Source organism: Pimephales promelas, chromosome 22 (genome assembly GCF_988280905.1).
Source record: "Pimephales promelas chromosome 22, fPimPro1.hap1.1, whole genome shotgun sequence".
Lineage (NCBI taxonomy): Eukaryota > Metazoa > Chordata > Actinopteri > Cypriniformes > Leuciscidae > Pimephales > Pimephales promelas.
In genome coordinates, this window is record NC_142790.1 from 22,072,178 (window position 1) to 22,085,109 (window position 12,932).

The window sequence follows — 12,932 nt, forward strand, 5'->3', positions numbered from 1 at the left end:
TACAAACGATTTGGTTTCTCACAAACGTTATTAATGTGGGTATAATTATCTGGATGATTATTTATTTATACACTTATTATTCATAAGTATGCAGTGTCATAGCTACATCTCTGACGTTTATAACAAACCAAACCGTTTGAAAATCGGTAGAAAATTGAGCAAGTTATGGTCATTTAATTAGTATATGTACCATTAACACAATGTTACGAGTGAGCGAGCTGCCTGTGACAAGATGGCCGCCAGGTGCAGACGACGACCTCCATTGGCCAGCAGCGCTGACGACACATCTAGCCTTTATATACATATCTATGCTTGTAGCTACCTCAGCAAAGATTAGAAATGTCGAAGAAATTTTTTTTCCGGGGACGGGTCATGTGATGGATGGCTGACAAATCAGGGAAGGACACGTCACGACTGATGACACCCAATCACAGAGCCGAGCGTGAGTCTCTGCGTCATCGTTTCTAAAGTCCTCCGGTTTGTCCAAGGGTTTGTCCCGTTTTCACTAACGCCCTCCGGAGATTCAAAATGCAAAACGGAGCTGCAGCGTTTCGAAAACGTTTTTTTTTACCTTTTAGTCTGGACGGGAGCAAATGTAGCAAAAGGTCTCCGTTTTTAAACGAAAACGCAGTAGTGTGGATGGGGCCTCAGTGTGAGAAGTCCTGCACTGTCCTGTTCTCATGCTCAGCAGATCCCAAAACCTGTGGGTCTCCACCTCTATATGTCATCCCTCCCCCTTGAAATGTATATAATGTAAAGTTCCCTTAGGCCCCGTCCACACTACTGCGTTTTCGTTTAAAAACGGAGACCTTTTGCTACGTTTGCACCTCCCGTCCACACTAAAACGGGAAAAACGAAGACCTAAAACGAAGAAGTTTAGAAACGCTGCAGCTGCGTTTTGAATCTCCAGAGGGCGTTTTAGTGTGGGCGAGACAAAACGGAGGAGTTTACAAACGATGACGCAGAAGCTCACGCTCGGCTCTATGATTGGGTGTTATCAGTCATGACGTCTCCTTCCCTGATTCGCCAACCACTGTTTACACCGGCGCGCGTGTGACGGGATAAATAATATCGTTGTGAGTTCGTTAAATAAATCCTGCAACAATGGGATTGCACTTCCTATAGGATACGCGGGTGGCGCTATAGGCTACCTCGCGCACGTACGATCTGCAGCAGAGTAAGAGAGAACTGCTGTGGGTGAGTCGGTTTTCTGTAAGCTCCGCACTAAAAGTGGAAAAATGTATAATTTCACCTAAATAATGTATGATTATTTGATGGATTGTTCATAAGAGAGACATATTGTCTTGTAAGAGTCTGTATTTATGAGTATTTTGAGTGCTTTATGTCCGCGATTTCCAACTGTGTCATATTTGCCATGTGCTTTCTAATGAGGTGAATATATCTTGGATAGGTGGAGCTGTGAAGCTAATGATTCGCCATTTTCTCTCTCTTAATGCTCTGTGTGCAGGTAAATGTTTTATTTTATAGTGTTTTATAATTTTACTGTTCTTAAAGTTGTATCTATCAGATGTTATTTTCTGAAACGAAATAGTTATATAAAAAGGATGATTTAAGTGTACTGTGAACAAGAAATGTTCATAAAAAATATTGAGTAAAGCAGAGTAAGAGAGAACTGCTGTGGGTGGAGCTGTGAAGCTAATGATTCGCCATTTTCTCTCTCTTAATGCTCTGTGTGCAGGAAATAAAGCTTTTCATCCGCATTTTGAGTTCCTGTGTTGTTTAAGAGTGGGGCAGATCACTTACAAGAAACCAAAAGTCACACGCGCATGCCCAGTGTTGGTGAATGTTCACGTGATCTGCGTTTTCAGTCGTTTTAATGTGGACGGAGATCAATTCTAATACGCACATTACGCAGACAAAACGCTGGTGTGGACGGAGATCGTATTCGTTTTAATTCTCCGTTTTTAAACGAAAACGCAGTAGTGTGGACGGGGCCTAAGATTTTTAGGACAAAGTAGACTACAGCGATGCAACACCAATAAAAAATCCTGCTTAAAAAGATAAAACCGAGTCTCCTGCTCTGGGCTTCTGAGTTCCTACACTTTAGAAAAAAAAGGTTTTCTACAGTTGCTTAATGTAGTCTAATATAGCACATCCTTGTTGAGTTGTTACAGTGAGCTGCATGCCAGCAAAACATTCCTGATCAGCTGTTTTCATGAAGACATGCTCTTTATTGTGCACTTAAGGATCTAAAAGTGCATCTAATATGCTCTGACTTCCTTCTCCTCCACCAGTTTTAGTTTTCATAATATGCTCTGACTTCCTTCTCCTCCACCAGTTTTAGTTTTCAAAGATTTCCAGTTTCAGATTTTCACAAAAGAAGAACTGCACTCAACTGATATTTTTGTATTTTTCTTTTCGTCTGGTTTTTCTTCTGACTGTGTTTAGTGTGTTAAATTGTTATTTTTAATACATAATGATACAGATTCTGAGTAATAATAAATCAATAATTTAAATAATAATAATATCCTTTTCGTGCCCTTAATTGTTGTGTAAGTTACGCACAGCAGAACCTAGTTCAAACAGATATGTGTGATAAGCTTACCTTGTTTTTTTTGTATTGAAGGTGCGATTTGACTTTTGGCTGACGTTTAAAGAAAACCGGTGTAGAAGAAGGAAGTGATGAATAAAAATACCCTTGTTTTCTTTTTCTTTTACCGTACTCATTTTAGTAGTCACAAACACCCACAACCATTTCCAGTTGTTCTGCATGGTCAAGTGTGTGTATTATCAAAATATATTCTTTACGCAGTATAACTTTCGATTTCTTCAGAATTATCTTACAAACTAAAAAAATCCCATTGCTGAGAATTGATGACTTCCATTAGATTAGATTCACTTGTGTTGAATCCTAAATAAAGAGCAAAGATGTTTTGTCTTAAAGCGGTAGTTGAACCAAAAATCTAAATTTTGTAATTTAGTCACTCTCACGTTCCAAACCTATTTAGTTTATATAGTTTAATATTGCGTTTTGAGAGCGTTAGGGCTGATATGAGAGGAGCAAGAAAGTGAAACTTTGCACATCCAAATACTTATTATTCAAAATAATAGAATTGTGACCGAATTCTAACCCCATAGTAAAACGCTAGAATTAGGAAGGTGATAGTGGAAGAACTTTGTTCCTCATCTTGGTAAAAAGAGCAGAGTGGGAAAATATTTAGGTTGTATTTACTTAAATATAGGGTAATAATGAGGAACACATTTAAAAATTGCCTTCTTTTATTTTATTATTAAACAGCATTTGCACTCTCCATGTATATAGAAAGTGTAGGCTACATCTTCATCTTGTGGTCGTGGTAGGAGGAAGGAAGTGACGTGATATCTGCGCGTCTGTGCGCGTACGTGCCAGTTCTTATACCGTCTATGGTTTCGCTCATGGTTTCATCCTCACTGCTGGCGGCCGAGCACTTAAGAACATTCAGGACATTACTTTAGCAAGTAAGTACTGACATTTAAACAACACACATAAGAAGAAACGTTCATTTACAGCACCGGTTTTCTCACGTAAAGGATTTTGCTCTAAAATAAGCCACTACGCGCCATCTTTTAATGAATTAGCAGAATGGCTGACAGCTCGCTGTCATTGAACTTCATGGCATGCTTTGGGCGGAAATACAGACCTACAATTGAAATGTTAGCGTATAATATACAACAATAAAAAGGTCCCACTTGGCATAACATCTGAATTGAATATTAATTTGTGCTTAAGTTTGTTTTCTAATTATTATTTCTCTAGAACATATATGTAACGTTATTACATTTCCGCGCCACGAGCACGTGGGGATTGGGCAGGAAGTGCAAGTAACATCTTTGACCTTCAAGTGTTCTGTAAAGAGCGTTTTAGCCTTTTCTTATATGAAATTAATGACTACTTTACAGACAGTGAAAATAATTAACTTCTATTGCTATTCGTCTTTGCTGCATGTGCTGTAATAAGGAACTTCCTTGTACTTCCAACCTCCATATCAATCTCTGATGCAGGTTGTGACTCTCACATGTCTTGAAGGATAATATCTTCATGCTTCCATGTCTAATTGAGCTTAAATTGCATTTATGCTGGAAGGGATAAAAAACAATAAGGTGTCTTTTCCCCCCTACTCATTGGACTGACCTGTTGATTACCTTTGCTGGATGAATACATAAATTGGATTTAGAATAGAGAGGAGATTGTAATTTCAGTTTTTTATTTTATATTAAACCCGCTTTATACTCTTTATAAGGTTGTTGAAATGTGATGAATGCCGTTTTGCTCTCAAGAACCTTGAAATATCATTGCCGATAGTATAGGCATCACCATGGACACTAAGACAATGGTTGGATTGGGTTTGGCTTAACATTTAGGCCTATTTAGGAGATGGTCCTCACTGCAGAACACAAAATCTTTACATATACCTAATCAGTCCCATCTCCGTCCATCCAACTCCACCCTCTGTATCTCAGGTACTGCGCAATGAGGTGTTACTGCTATTTAGGAGTGTCCTAACTGATTCGTTGGCTCTTTAGCTTTTTTGCTTTCAGTCTGAACTCCTTCCTTTGAAACTGCATGCAGTTATTGCTAAACACTGGTGACAGTTGGTGGTTGAATTAGCAGGAAGATATTCTAACCACTTGCAACCAACTTAGTTCCTGGTTCCTTCCAAAAAAATGTGTAGATTCAATGCAGAACATTGATATAATAAACCTCATAACCACAAACATTATTGGGAAGTATGTCCTGAAACAAAGGTTTTTACCCACAAAAGCCATAGTTTTTAGACATTTTAAATTTCAGACATTTACATTTTGGCTCTAATTTTTCTGTCATTGTTTGTTTATCTGGATAGTTGCTGTTTAATATACAAATTTAAATCTTAAACCAATACACACGCACACTAGTCTATTTTTCTTTTACATTTCTCCTCTGCCCTAATCTAGCTGCAGAAACCTGGCATTGTATACTATGCATTTTTTCAGATTTTATGCGAATATCTTATTTGTCTGTTGCAAGATGCTTTTGGTAAAGCAAATCACTAAATGCGTTAAAGTAATTTTGTATTTTTCCATCTGTATTTGTCACTTTTCCTTTAGTTTGTTTAAATGGGTTATATTGGGCAACTAGATTTAAACTAAACATAGTATTTCACAATTAGTTAATGTTTGTGGTGCACGTCACATTATCAACATTATATCATCGCCATATTGATTCCTATCACTGCTTTAACTAGCTCTGGAGCCGGAGTAGAGGGCGGCTCTGGGTTTTGGATGCTGTTCAACGAATCAAAAGACTTGTCCTTTTTTCAGTGGATAAAAAAATGTTTGGACTTTGAACAAGCAGGGCTGTTATTATGAATTCGGAGACTTTAAAAAGGGCTCTTTGTCTGATCTTGTGAGAAACTTCGTTGCCAGAGATATATCTCTTCCTTTTCAGATTCCATGGCAGGACCAATTGACCAAGCCAAAATGAAGTTTTCGAGAATAGTAAGTTCTGTATTGTACAAACTTGTTGACTTTTGTGTATTTCTCTGGAATTTGAAGCTTAATTATTTTCCCCCTTTTAACAGGTAAACAGTCGCTCATACACCCGGTTCAGTCAGTCTCAGAATCCTGATGGAGACAGCAGTCGTGTGGTGGTGAAACTCTCTGTGGAAGGTGAGGAGGAGGAGGAAATGGATGGTACAGAACAAGGACACGTGCAACGTGACGAGTACATGAGATCCAGTGTTTCTCCGCCATTGAACAAATGGAGGATTCTGGTTTGCGTCGGTCTAATACTGACTGTCCTCTGTGTGGGTGAGTGTTTTTGTAGTTTATTCAGTTCTTTACCATATCCTAATATGTCATTAAATATCATTCAGTCATTAATAAAGAAAAATACACTAGCACCCTTTGGTCAGTTTAACACCTTTATAATGATCATTTTAGTTCTACATCAGTATATCTGGTAAATGTAAATGACTGTTTATGTAAATATAAATCAATATGAACATATTGATTTAATATATGAAGAGTTCAGATGCAAAAGCCTCTAAATGCCATTTGAAATTTTCTTCTAAAATGACCATTTTTATCAAGCTTGTGTATTTAAGTTCAGTAATTTCACTTAAATGGCAATTAATAGGTAATCTTCATTGCCATTTAAGTGAAATTACTGAGCTTAAATATACAAGCTTGATAAAAATGATCATTTTAGAAGAAAATTTCAAATGGCACTTAGAGGATTTTGCATCTGAACTCTTCATATCATTTGTGAATAGCGATATAAATTTGTTGCCAGGGACGATGGTCAGTTCAGTACAAAAATGCTTGACCCATAATGCTGTGTGAGTGACCAATCAAAATTAATGTTTTCAGAGAGCCATGTATTAAGTAATTATTCTTCTCAGTTTTTGTGAGTCTCACTTGTTTCTTTTTCTCTCTTTTTTTTTTTTTCTCCTGCCAGGTATACTGATTGGATACTCTGTCAACCGTAAGTCTGAGTCGCCTTCCTGCCTTTTGGAAAACTCTAAAGTTCAAGAAAATCAAGATGTTAATTATGATCCCCCTGCACCCTCTATGGATTGGAGTGACATTGTTCAACTTCTGAATGATAAACTGTCATCTGAAAACATCAATAAAATATTAAGGTATCTTTAAATCATGAAAATAGTAACACTTAAGTTTAGGATACAATTGTCACTTTTAACTTGCTTATTAGCAAACATTTGACTAGGATATTGGTTGTTTATTACTACTTCTAAAGCACCTATTAATGCATTCTACATCACTAATCCTACCCAATTTGACAATAAAACAACTGATAAATAGAACTGGATATTGATTCAGATGTTCAAATTCAATTAATTGAAAAATATATATATTTTCCCCAGCCCTAATAATAATCAGTACTTAGAGTTTGAGGCAAAAGTTGGAGTTAAAAGTGAGAAGAATTGGACCCTAATCTAAAATGTTACCTTGAATATTATTGATCATTGTATGCATTATCAGTTTTAACATTAACACAATTGAGAATGAGTAAATGTACACATCTGCTATTGTTCTTTTTTGACTTTGCATTGTTTCCCCATCAAGCGAGAATTACCAGAATGGCACTCAGGCAGGATCACCTTTAGATAGCATGTTAGGTGACAAAATCCATAATCTTTTCACGCAACTGAAAATGGACACCTGGGTTGATGAGCACTTTGTGAAGCTACAGTATTCTAACAGGTCAGTAGGCTCTCCAGAAACAAAAAAAGAAACCACTCTGCAGCCAGCAAGTATACTCTGGCAACATCATAGCAGTTAGTAGCTGCAGTCATAGTTATTCCATCTTCCTTTGGTTGCGCTGTTTGTAATCTGGACTGTTTTTTACCCTAAAAGCACCAATCCAAACAAAGTGTGGTTTGGATCAGAGGAGATCGGAAGTCCAAAGGGGTTCCTGGCTTACAGTGAAACGGGACGTAAAGAGGTGAGCATTCATCTGCCTCCTCAGGAAACACTTGACATTCTTTCTTTCTTTCTTTCTTGTTTTGCTTCCTTTGTCAGTATGCTTTGTCATGTAGTTGTCCCATGACTTGCATTCTTAATTATTTCCTCAAACAATTACATTCACAGGGCAGAGTGGTGTACGCCAACTTTGGTGAGCTTTCTGACCTGCAGAATCTGCAGAACGAATTCAAAGTGAATCTAAGTGGCTTTGTCGTACTGATGAGAGCTGGAGGTATCAGCATGGCACAGAAGGTGACACCCAAGGAGCAGATCAATACGTTCATTTTCTTTCTGAACTATTAGTGTTTTGCTAGAGAACCATGGTCAAATTTGGAACTCCATTAACCGTAACAGTCTATTAATAGTAACATACTTTTTGCTAGTGCTGATCAAAATATGTTTGTCACCATTTTAGGTTATGAATGCCGCTAAGATGGGTGCAGTAGCAGCTCTGATCTTCACAGACCAGCTTGACGATGATACTGAGCTCTTTGGTCATGTAAGTTATGCAGAAGAATGAAATTCATATGGTTGTGTTGACTGTTTTGCTATTACAACTTCTTTAATTTAAATAAATATTTGTTTCAAATGGAAAGACTAATTAAATTAATTTATTTTATAATAAAAGTTTTAATAATATATGTTTTTTTAGATAATGGCAAAGGCAATCTAAATTGCCTGTTAAATGTTGACTTTTACAATACATTAAAAATCAGTAACAGTGATGGTTTGAAGTGAATTTCAAAAAGGAATTGAGCAAGTGAAATTATAAATGTATTTTATTTATTGTTTTTGCTGTTTATTCATTCACTCTGTTCATTAATTTCAGGTTCACCTCGGATCAGGTGATCCTTACACCCCAGGATTCCCTTCTTTTAATCACACACAGTTTCCTCCAGTCAAGTCCTCTGGTCTTCCAGGAATTCTCGCCCAGACGATTACTAATAAAATGGCCAAAAAAATCTTAGCGTGCGTTTAGTTTTGGTTTACCTTGATAATTGTTTAAAAAAAATATTTGTCCATAAACATACAAATTAATTGGTATTCTTTGATTTCTCACAGAAATATGGTAGTAAGCAGTTCTACTAAAAATTCAAATGACCCCTCCCATTACAAGTTGGGACTAGAAAAAGACAACGTAACCGTAGCTGTCTATAATAACCTTGTTGACACCAAGATCCATAACGTGTTTGGAGTCATCAAAGGATACATTGACCCTGGTGAGTTTCTACATTTTGCTTAAGTCTAGGGATCTGAACGTCTCCAGTCTCATTGTGGTTGTCTAAATCCGTCAGATCGCTATGTCGTGATTGGAGCGCAGAGGGACTCCCTGAGCTGTGGATATGCCAAGTCTACAGTTGGCACTACTCTTCTGATGGAGCTTGCAAGGGTTTTCACAGAGTTGAAGAAAGGTATGTTCTTCTCTACCTGTGTTCAAATTTAGTTTGTGGCATGCGTTCACTCCTTGTCCTCTTCACCTTAGACGGTTTCAAACCTAAAAGAAGCATTGTGTTTGCCAGCTGGACTGCAGGGGATTTTGGTAACGTCGGAGTTACTGAATGGCTTGAGGTTTGTGCCAAAGTCATCTGTGCTTGGCAATAAGTGTAAGCAGTTTGTTGTAAAGCTCAGTTATGGTTTTGTAACGTTGTTTCTTCTGTGTTAAACAGGGATACTGGGCATCACTGGACAGGAAAGCCTTTGCCTACATCAGTTTGGATGGGGTTGTTGCTGGTAAGTAGTATACTGAGTGCAAGTGATCATAGTTGATTTTTATAGCCTTGTGTTCACCCAATTACAAACGTTTTTATTTATTTATTATTATATTATATCAGGATACCTTAATAATGTGTTTCAGTTCCATGTTTGGTACAATTTCACTGGATGGCCATATATCTTTACACCGCTAGATGGGGGTAAAAATCACACAGTGTAGCTTTAAATATCTCTATTATGCCTTTTTCTGAATAGCATGCATTTCTGTAAACCGTTAATTCAACACTTCCATATTAGTGGAAGTTCCAAGATGGTTGATTTTGTGGTAAAAACACATATTGGAAGAGATATATTGCAGTTATATCACCTAATGGACATTAGTACCTATGCACCGGAGGAAGTCTGTGGTGCTCATGTGGCGGACAAGTTCAAGTTCCACTAGTGTAATTTGTAGGTTCTTTCCCTACTCTTCTTCATATCCTTTAAACATGAAATGTTTCTATTTAATCATCAGGTAAGGGCTCCTTTAGAGCTTCTGCCAGTCCTTTGTTGCACACCCTTCTGCAGAAGACCCTGCAAAAAGTCAAAAACGTTGGGTCAAGTTCAAGCCTTCTTCAGAGTTACGGTGGTAGTTTGTCACCTCTGTGAGTAAATCTGCTTTGAGTTTTGTTATAATGGATCAAAGCATCAACATAATCGTGACTGTTTCTGTGGTGAAATGCCATGCACATGCCCCTTAATCAGTTGTCATTTTATGCTCAGTCTGACGTCCATGCAGATGGATGATGCTGCATATCCTGTCCTGGCCTTTTCTGGAATCCCATCTGTGTCTTTTAGTTTCGTCTCTAATGTAAGTCTTGTTTTTAATTTTTTATTAGTCTGTCAATGTAACTATTAAAAAAATGAATGAATTGATAAATTAATCATTGCGCCTGAACTTACTTAAGTTCCTCAAAGACATTTTCTTATTATTCAAGCTCACAACCTTAAGAGACTGATGTGTTCCTCTGTTCGTAAAGGTCATCCGAATGTTTGCATACTCATTTTATGATTTCTTTCACCAGGGCGCTGCTGACTACAAGTATTTTGGAACCGATTCTGATAATAAAAACCAACTGGATCTTGTCACGAATAACACAGTGGTTAATATGTCCTTGGTTGCTGCTCAGGTCGCTGGGCAGATGGCCCTCCGTCTCGTTCATGACCACATTCTCAAACTTGACTTTACCACGTATGGCACCGTGATCACAAATCACGTGAGCGCTATCATCAATCGTGTTAACATTCTCAAAGCTGACAAGGTAATGCTTTTTGTCATATACATAATGTTTTTGCTCTGCTGCTTTACTTTAATCGGAAAATAACATGTTTCTCAAAATTTCTTATAACAGGTCAATAAAATTGAGTCTTTGTCAACCAAGTGGCTGATCGCAGCAAAGAGCTCCTATAGCCGTGCCGCAGACTCTCTAGCTATTGACATCCAGGGCAGCGACCTGAATGACATCGAGATGTGTCGCATAATCAATAACCGCATAATGAGGGTAAAGTTATTTTCTTGGCTTTTCTAGGCGCATCTTGTATAATTGATTGATGAATATTGGCCAAGTTCTCATGTTCTTGTCATTTTCTTCCTCTTTTAAGGTGGAGCATAATCTTCTGTCACCTTACATCTCTTTGAGAGAGATCCCGTTCCGCCACGTTTTCTTTGGTAATGGGTGGCAAACCGCCACAGACCTGGAAAAGTACCTGGATGATGTGCATGCAAACAAAACAAGCTTCGACATAGACCAGGTCCTAAACAAGTTTGCTCTACTCACCTGGACCATCCAGGGCTGTGCCAATGACCTAGCTGGAGATATCTGGTCCTTAGACAACGAGATATAGATGTATAACAACCAACCTGACATCAGTTTTGCTTAAATGTGCTTTTCGATGCACACAAATAATCCTGCCACCGTGGAAGTAGATTTGATTTGGAACGATGAATTTTGGCCAAAATACTTCAAAATGTATGATAGGGCAGCTTTAAGTTAAATTGTGGAAGTTCTTTAAACATTAAGAACTAATTATTATTGAGATAATAAATTATATAGATATCTTTCTTAATGTATTACGATTATAATTATGATTATTGATTATTATTGCTGGACTAAGGATAAATGATACAATATTTGTTCTTCTGCTAACGGATTTTAGGGTGCTTTGCAAGTTCTAGTTAAAGATGTTTTTCCTCATCCGTGACTCGTTATCAAGTTGCATGTGGAGTAAACCTCGTTCTCGGCTGCTACTTGGGGATTTTAGTCCTTTTTGCACTTCATGTAAAACCCCCAAACTCAGCCTTTGTGACCAACTGAGGACCATATTATATTTATTTCTTATTTATTTATCAGTGACAGTGTTCACTATAAAAGTGTCTTTTTTTTTTTTAATTATCGGAAGCAGTGTCTTCCATAATTGTGACGGTTATACTGTCAGTTCTTAAAAGCAGCATCTGCTAACAGAAATGCATGTTACCAACAGCTTGTATCAGAAATGTCTCTTGTTACAGGTGCTTGAGGAAATAAGCTCAAAAGCACCCGTTTTATTACTCACGGAGCAGTTCCTCTTCTTTAAAAAAAAAATATTTTTTTTTGAAGAAAAGCCCTAAATTGGTAAAACTGAAACCAAAAAATAATAGTTTGGCCTGTTGAGTGAAGATTTTTTTAATGGGTTTTCAGATCGTCTCATATTAAAAAGAAATGTACTTTTAGTTCTAGTTGGTCTGAATCAAATGAATTGGCAAAGCAGGTTTCCATTTTGACCAAACTCGTGGGCTCAAGCATTAAAGTGACAACAGCATTTGTTGTAACATTTATATTTCTATTCTAAAACCATTATCGGGAGCAGTGTCTTCCATAATGTAGAGTGTTTGAAGGTAGTTTTTGCCTACCGGTGTGTATATATCGAGGGCAGTGATCCTCATATTTCACTGTAGGGTGGATCAAATTATCGGGAACAGTGTTTCCCATAGTTTATGAAAATTTTTAATTTTTCATTATCGTCACGTTTTTTGTGTGGCTTTTTCTGCTTTGTTACTATTAATAACTTTAGAATACTTTTGAATTTGTGAGTTACATCTAGTCGTGGCTTTTGTTTATCAGAGTCAGATTCTTTTCAGTGTTTTATTGGGTTACTGTTTCAGATTTCACTTTTCTGGTCTGATTTCTCTCAGATTTGAGCTTTTTGGTTGGGTATTCCTGTACTTTATTTCTGTTATTTTTCTAAGACGGGTGTTAGGAAAGAGGGTGTGTTCATATTGCTCAATGAATTAAAAATGATGAATGACTGATTAGCTTACTGCTGATTTTACGCAATGGTTTCATGTTTGAAGGCACTTCTGACAACGTTTGGTGGACACTTTTTTGCAAGTTATGCATAATATTCTGAAACTGTCTTTTCTCCTCTTTGTGGCACTTACCAGAAACAGAAATTGTTTGATATTTCATAGCGTGTAAAAATGTGCATGGATCAAATCTTAATTGACCTTTTATTTAGACAAGTGGGAATGATTTACCAAATTTATGTTTATCAAAATAAATAGCAGGGAAGTTAAAATTGATTGTTTTGAATATATCCGGATGTGTTGGGGTCACAACCAAATTGTTAATTGTTAGAACTGACATCTGTCAAATGTCAACCTTAATTTTCTCTGTAATAAACTCTGGCATTGTATGTTAACTGCTGTGTAAGACTTTATTGTTTTCTTACCTCAC

At 37.1% G+C, this 12,932-nt stretch overlaps 1 protein-coding gene across 1 annotated transcript; it reads left to right on the forward strand.

Moving 5' to 3' along the window:
• Positions 1 to 3,319: 3,319 nt before the first annotated feature.
• On the forward strand, positions 3,320 to 12,897 carry tfr1b (transferrin receptor 1b). The gene is made up of 18 exons (XM_039685189.2): positions 3,320 to 3,459; positions 5,429 to 5,478; positions 5,562 to 5,790; positions 6,440 to 6,623; positions 7,069 to 7,206; positions 7,360 to 7,447; positions 7,594 to 7,719; positions 7,883 to 7,966; positions 8,297 to 8,436; positions 8,530 to 8,687; positions 8,763 to 8,879; positions 8,951 to 9,036; positions 9,135 to 9,198; positions 9,695 to 9,824; positions 9,943 to 10,030; positions 10,245 to 10,481; positions 10,572 to 10,721; positions 10,822 to 12,897. The coding sequence occupies exons 2-18, from the start codon at positions 5,434 to 5,436 to the stop codon at positions 11,062 to 11,064; spliced, it is 2,307 nt and encodes a 768-aa protein (XP_039541123.1). The 5' UTR covers positions 3,320 to 3,459; positions 5,429 to 5,433; the 3' UTR covers positions 11,065 to 12,897.
• Positions 12,898 to 12,932: the final 35 nt, after the last annotated feature.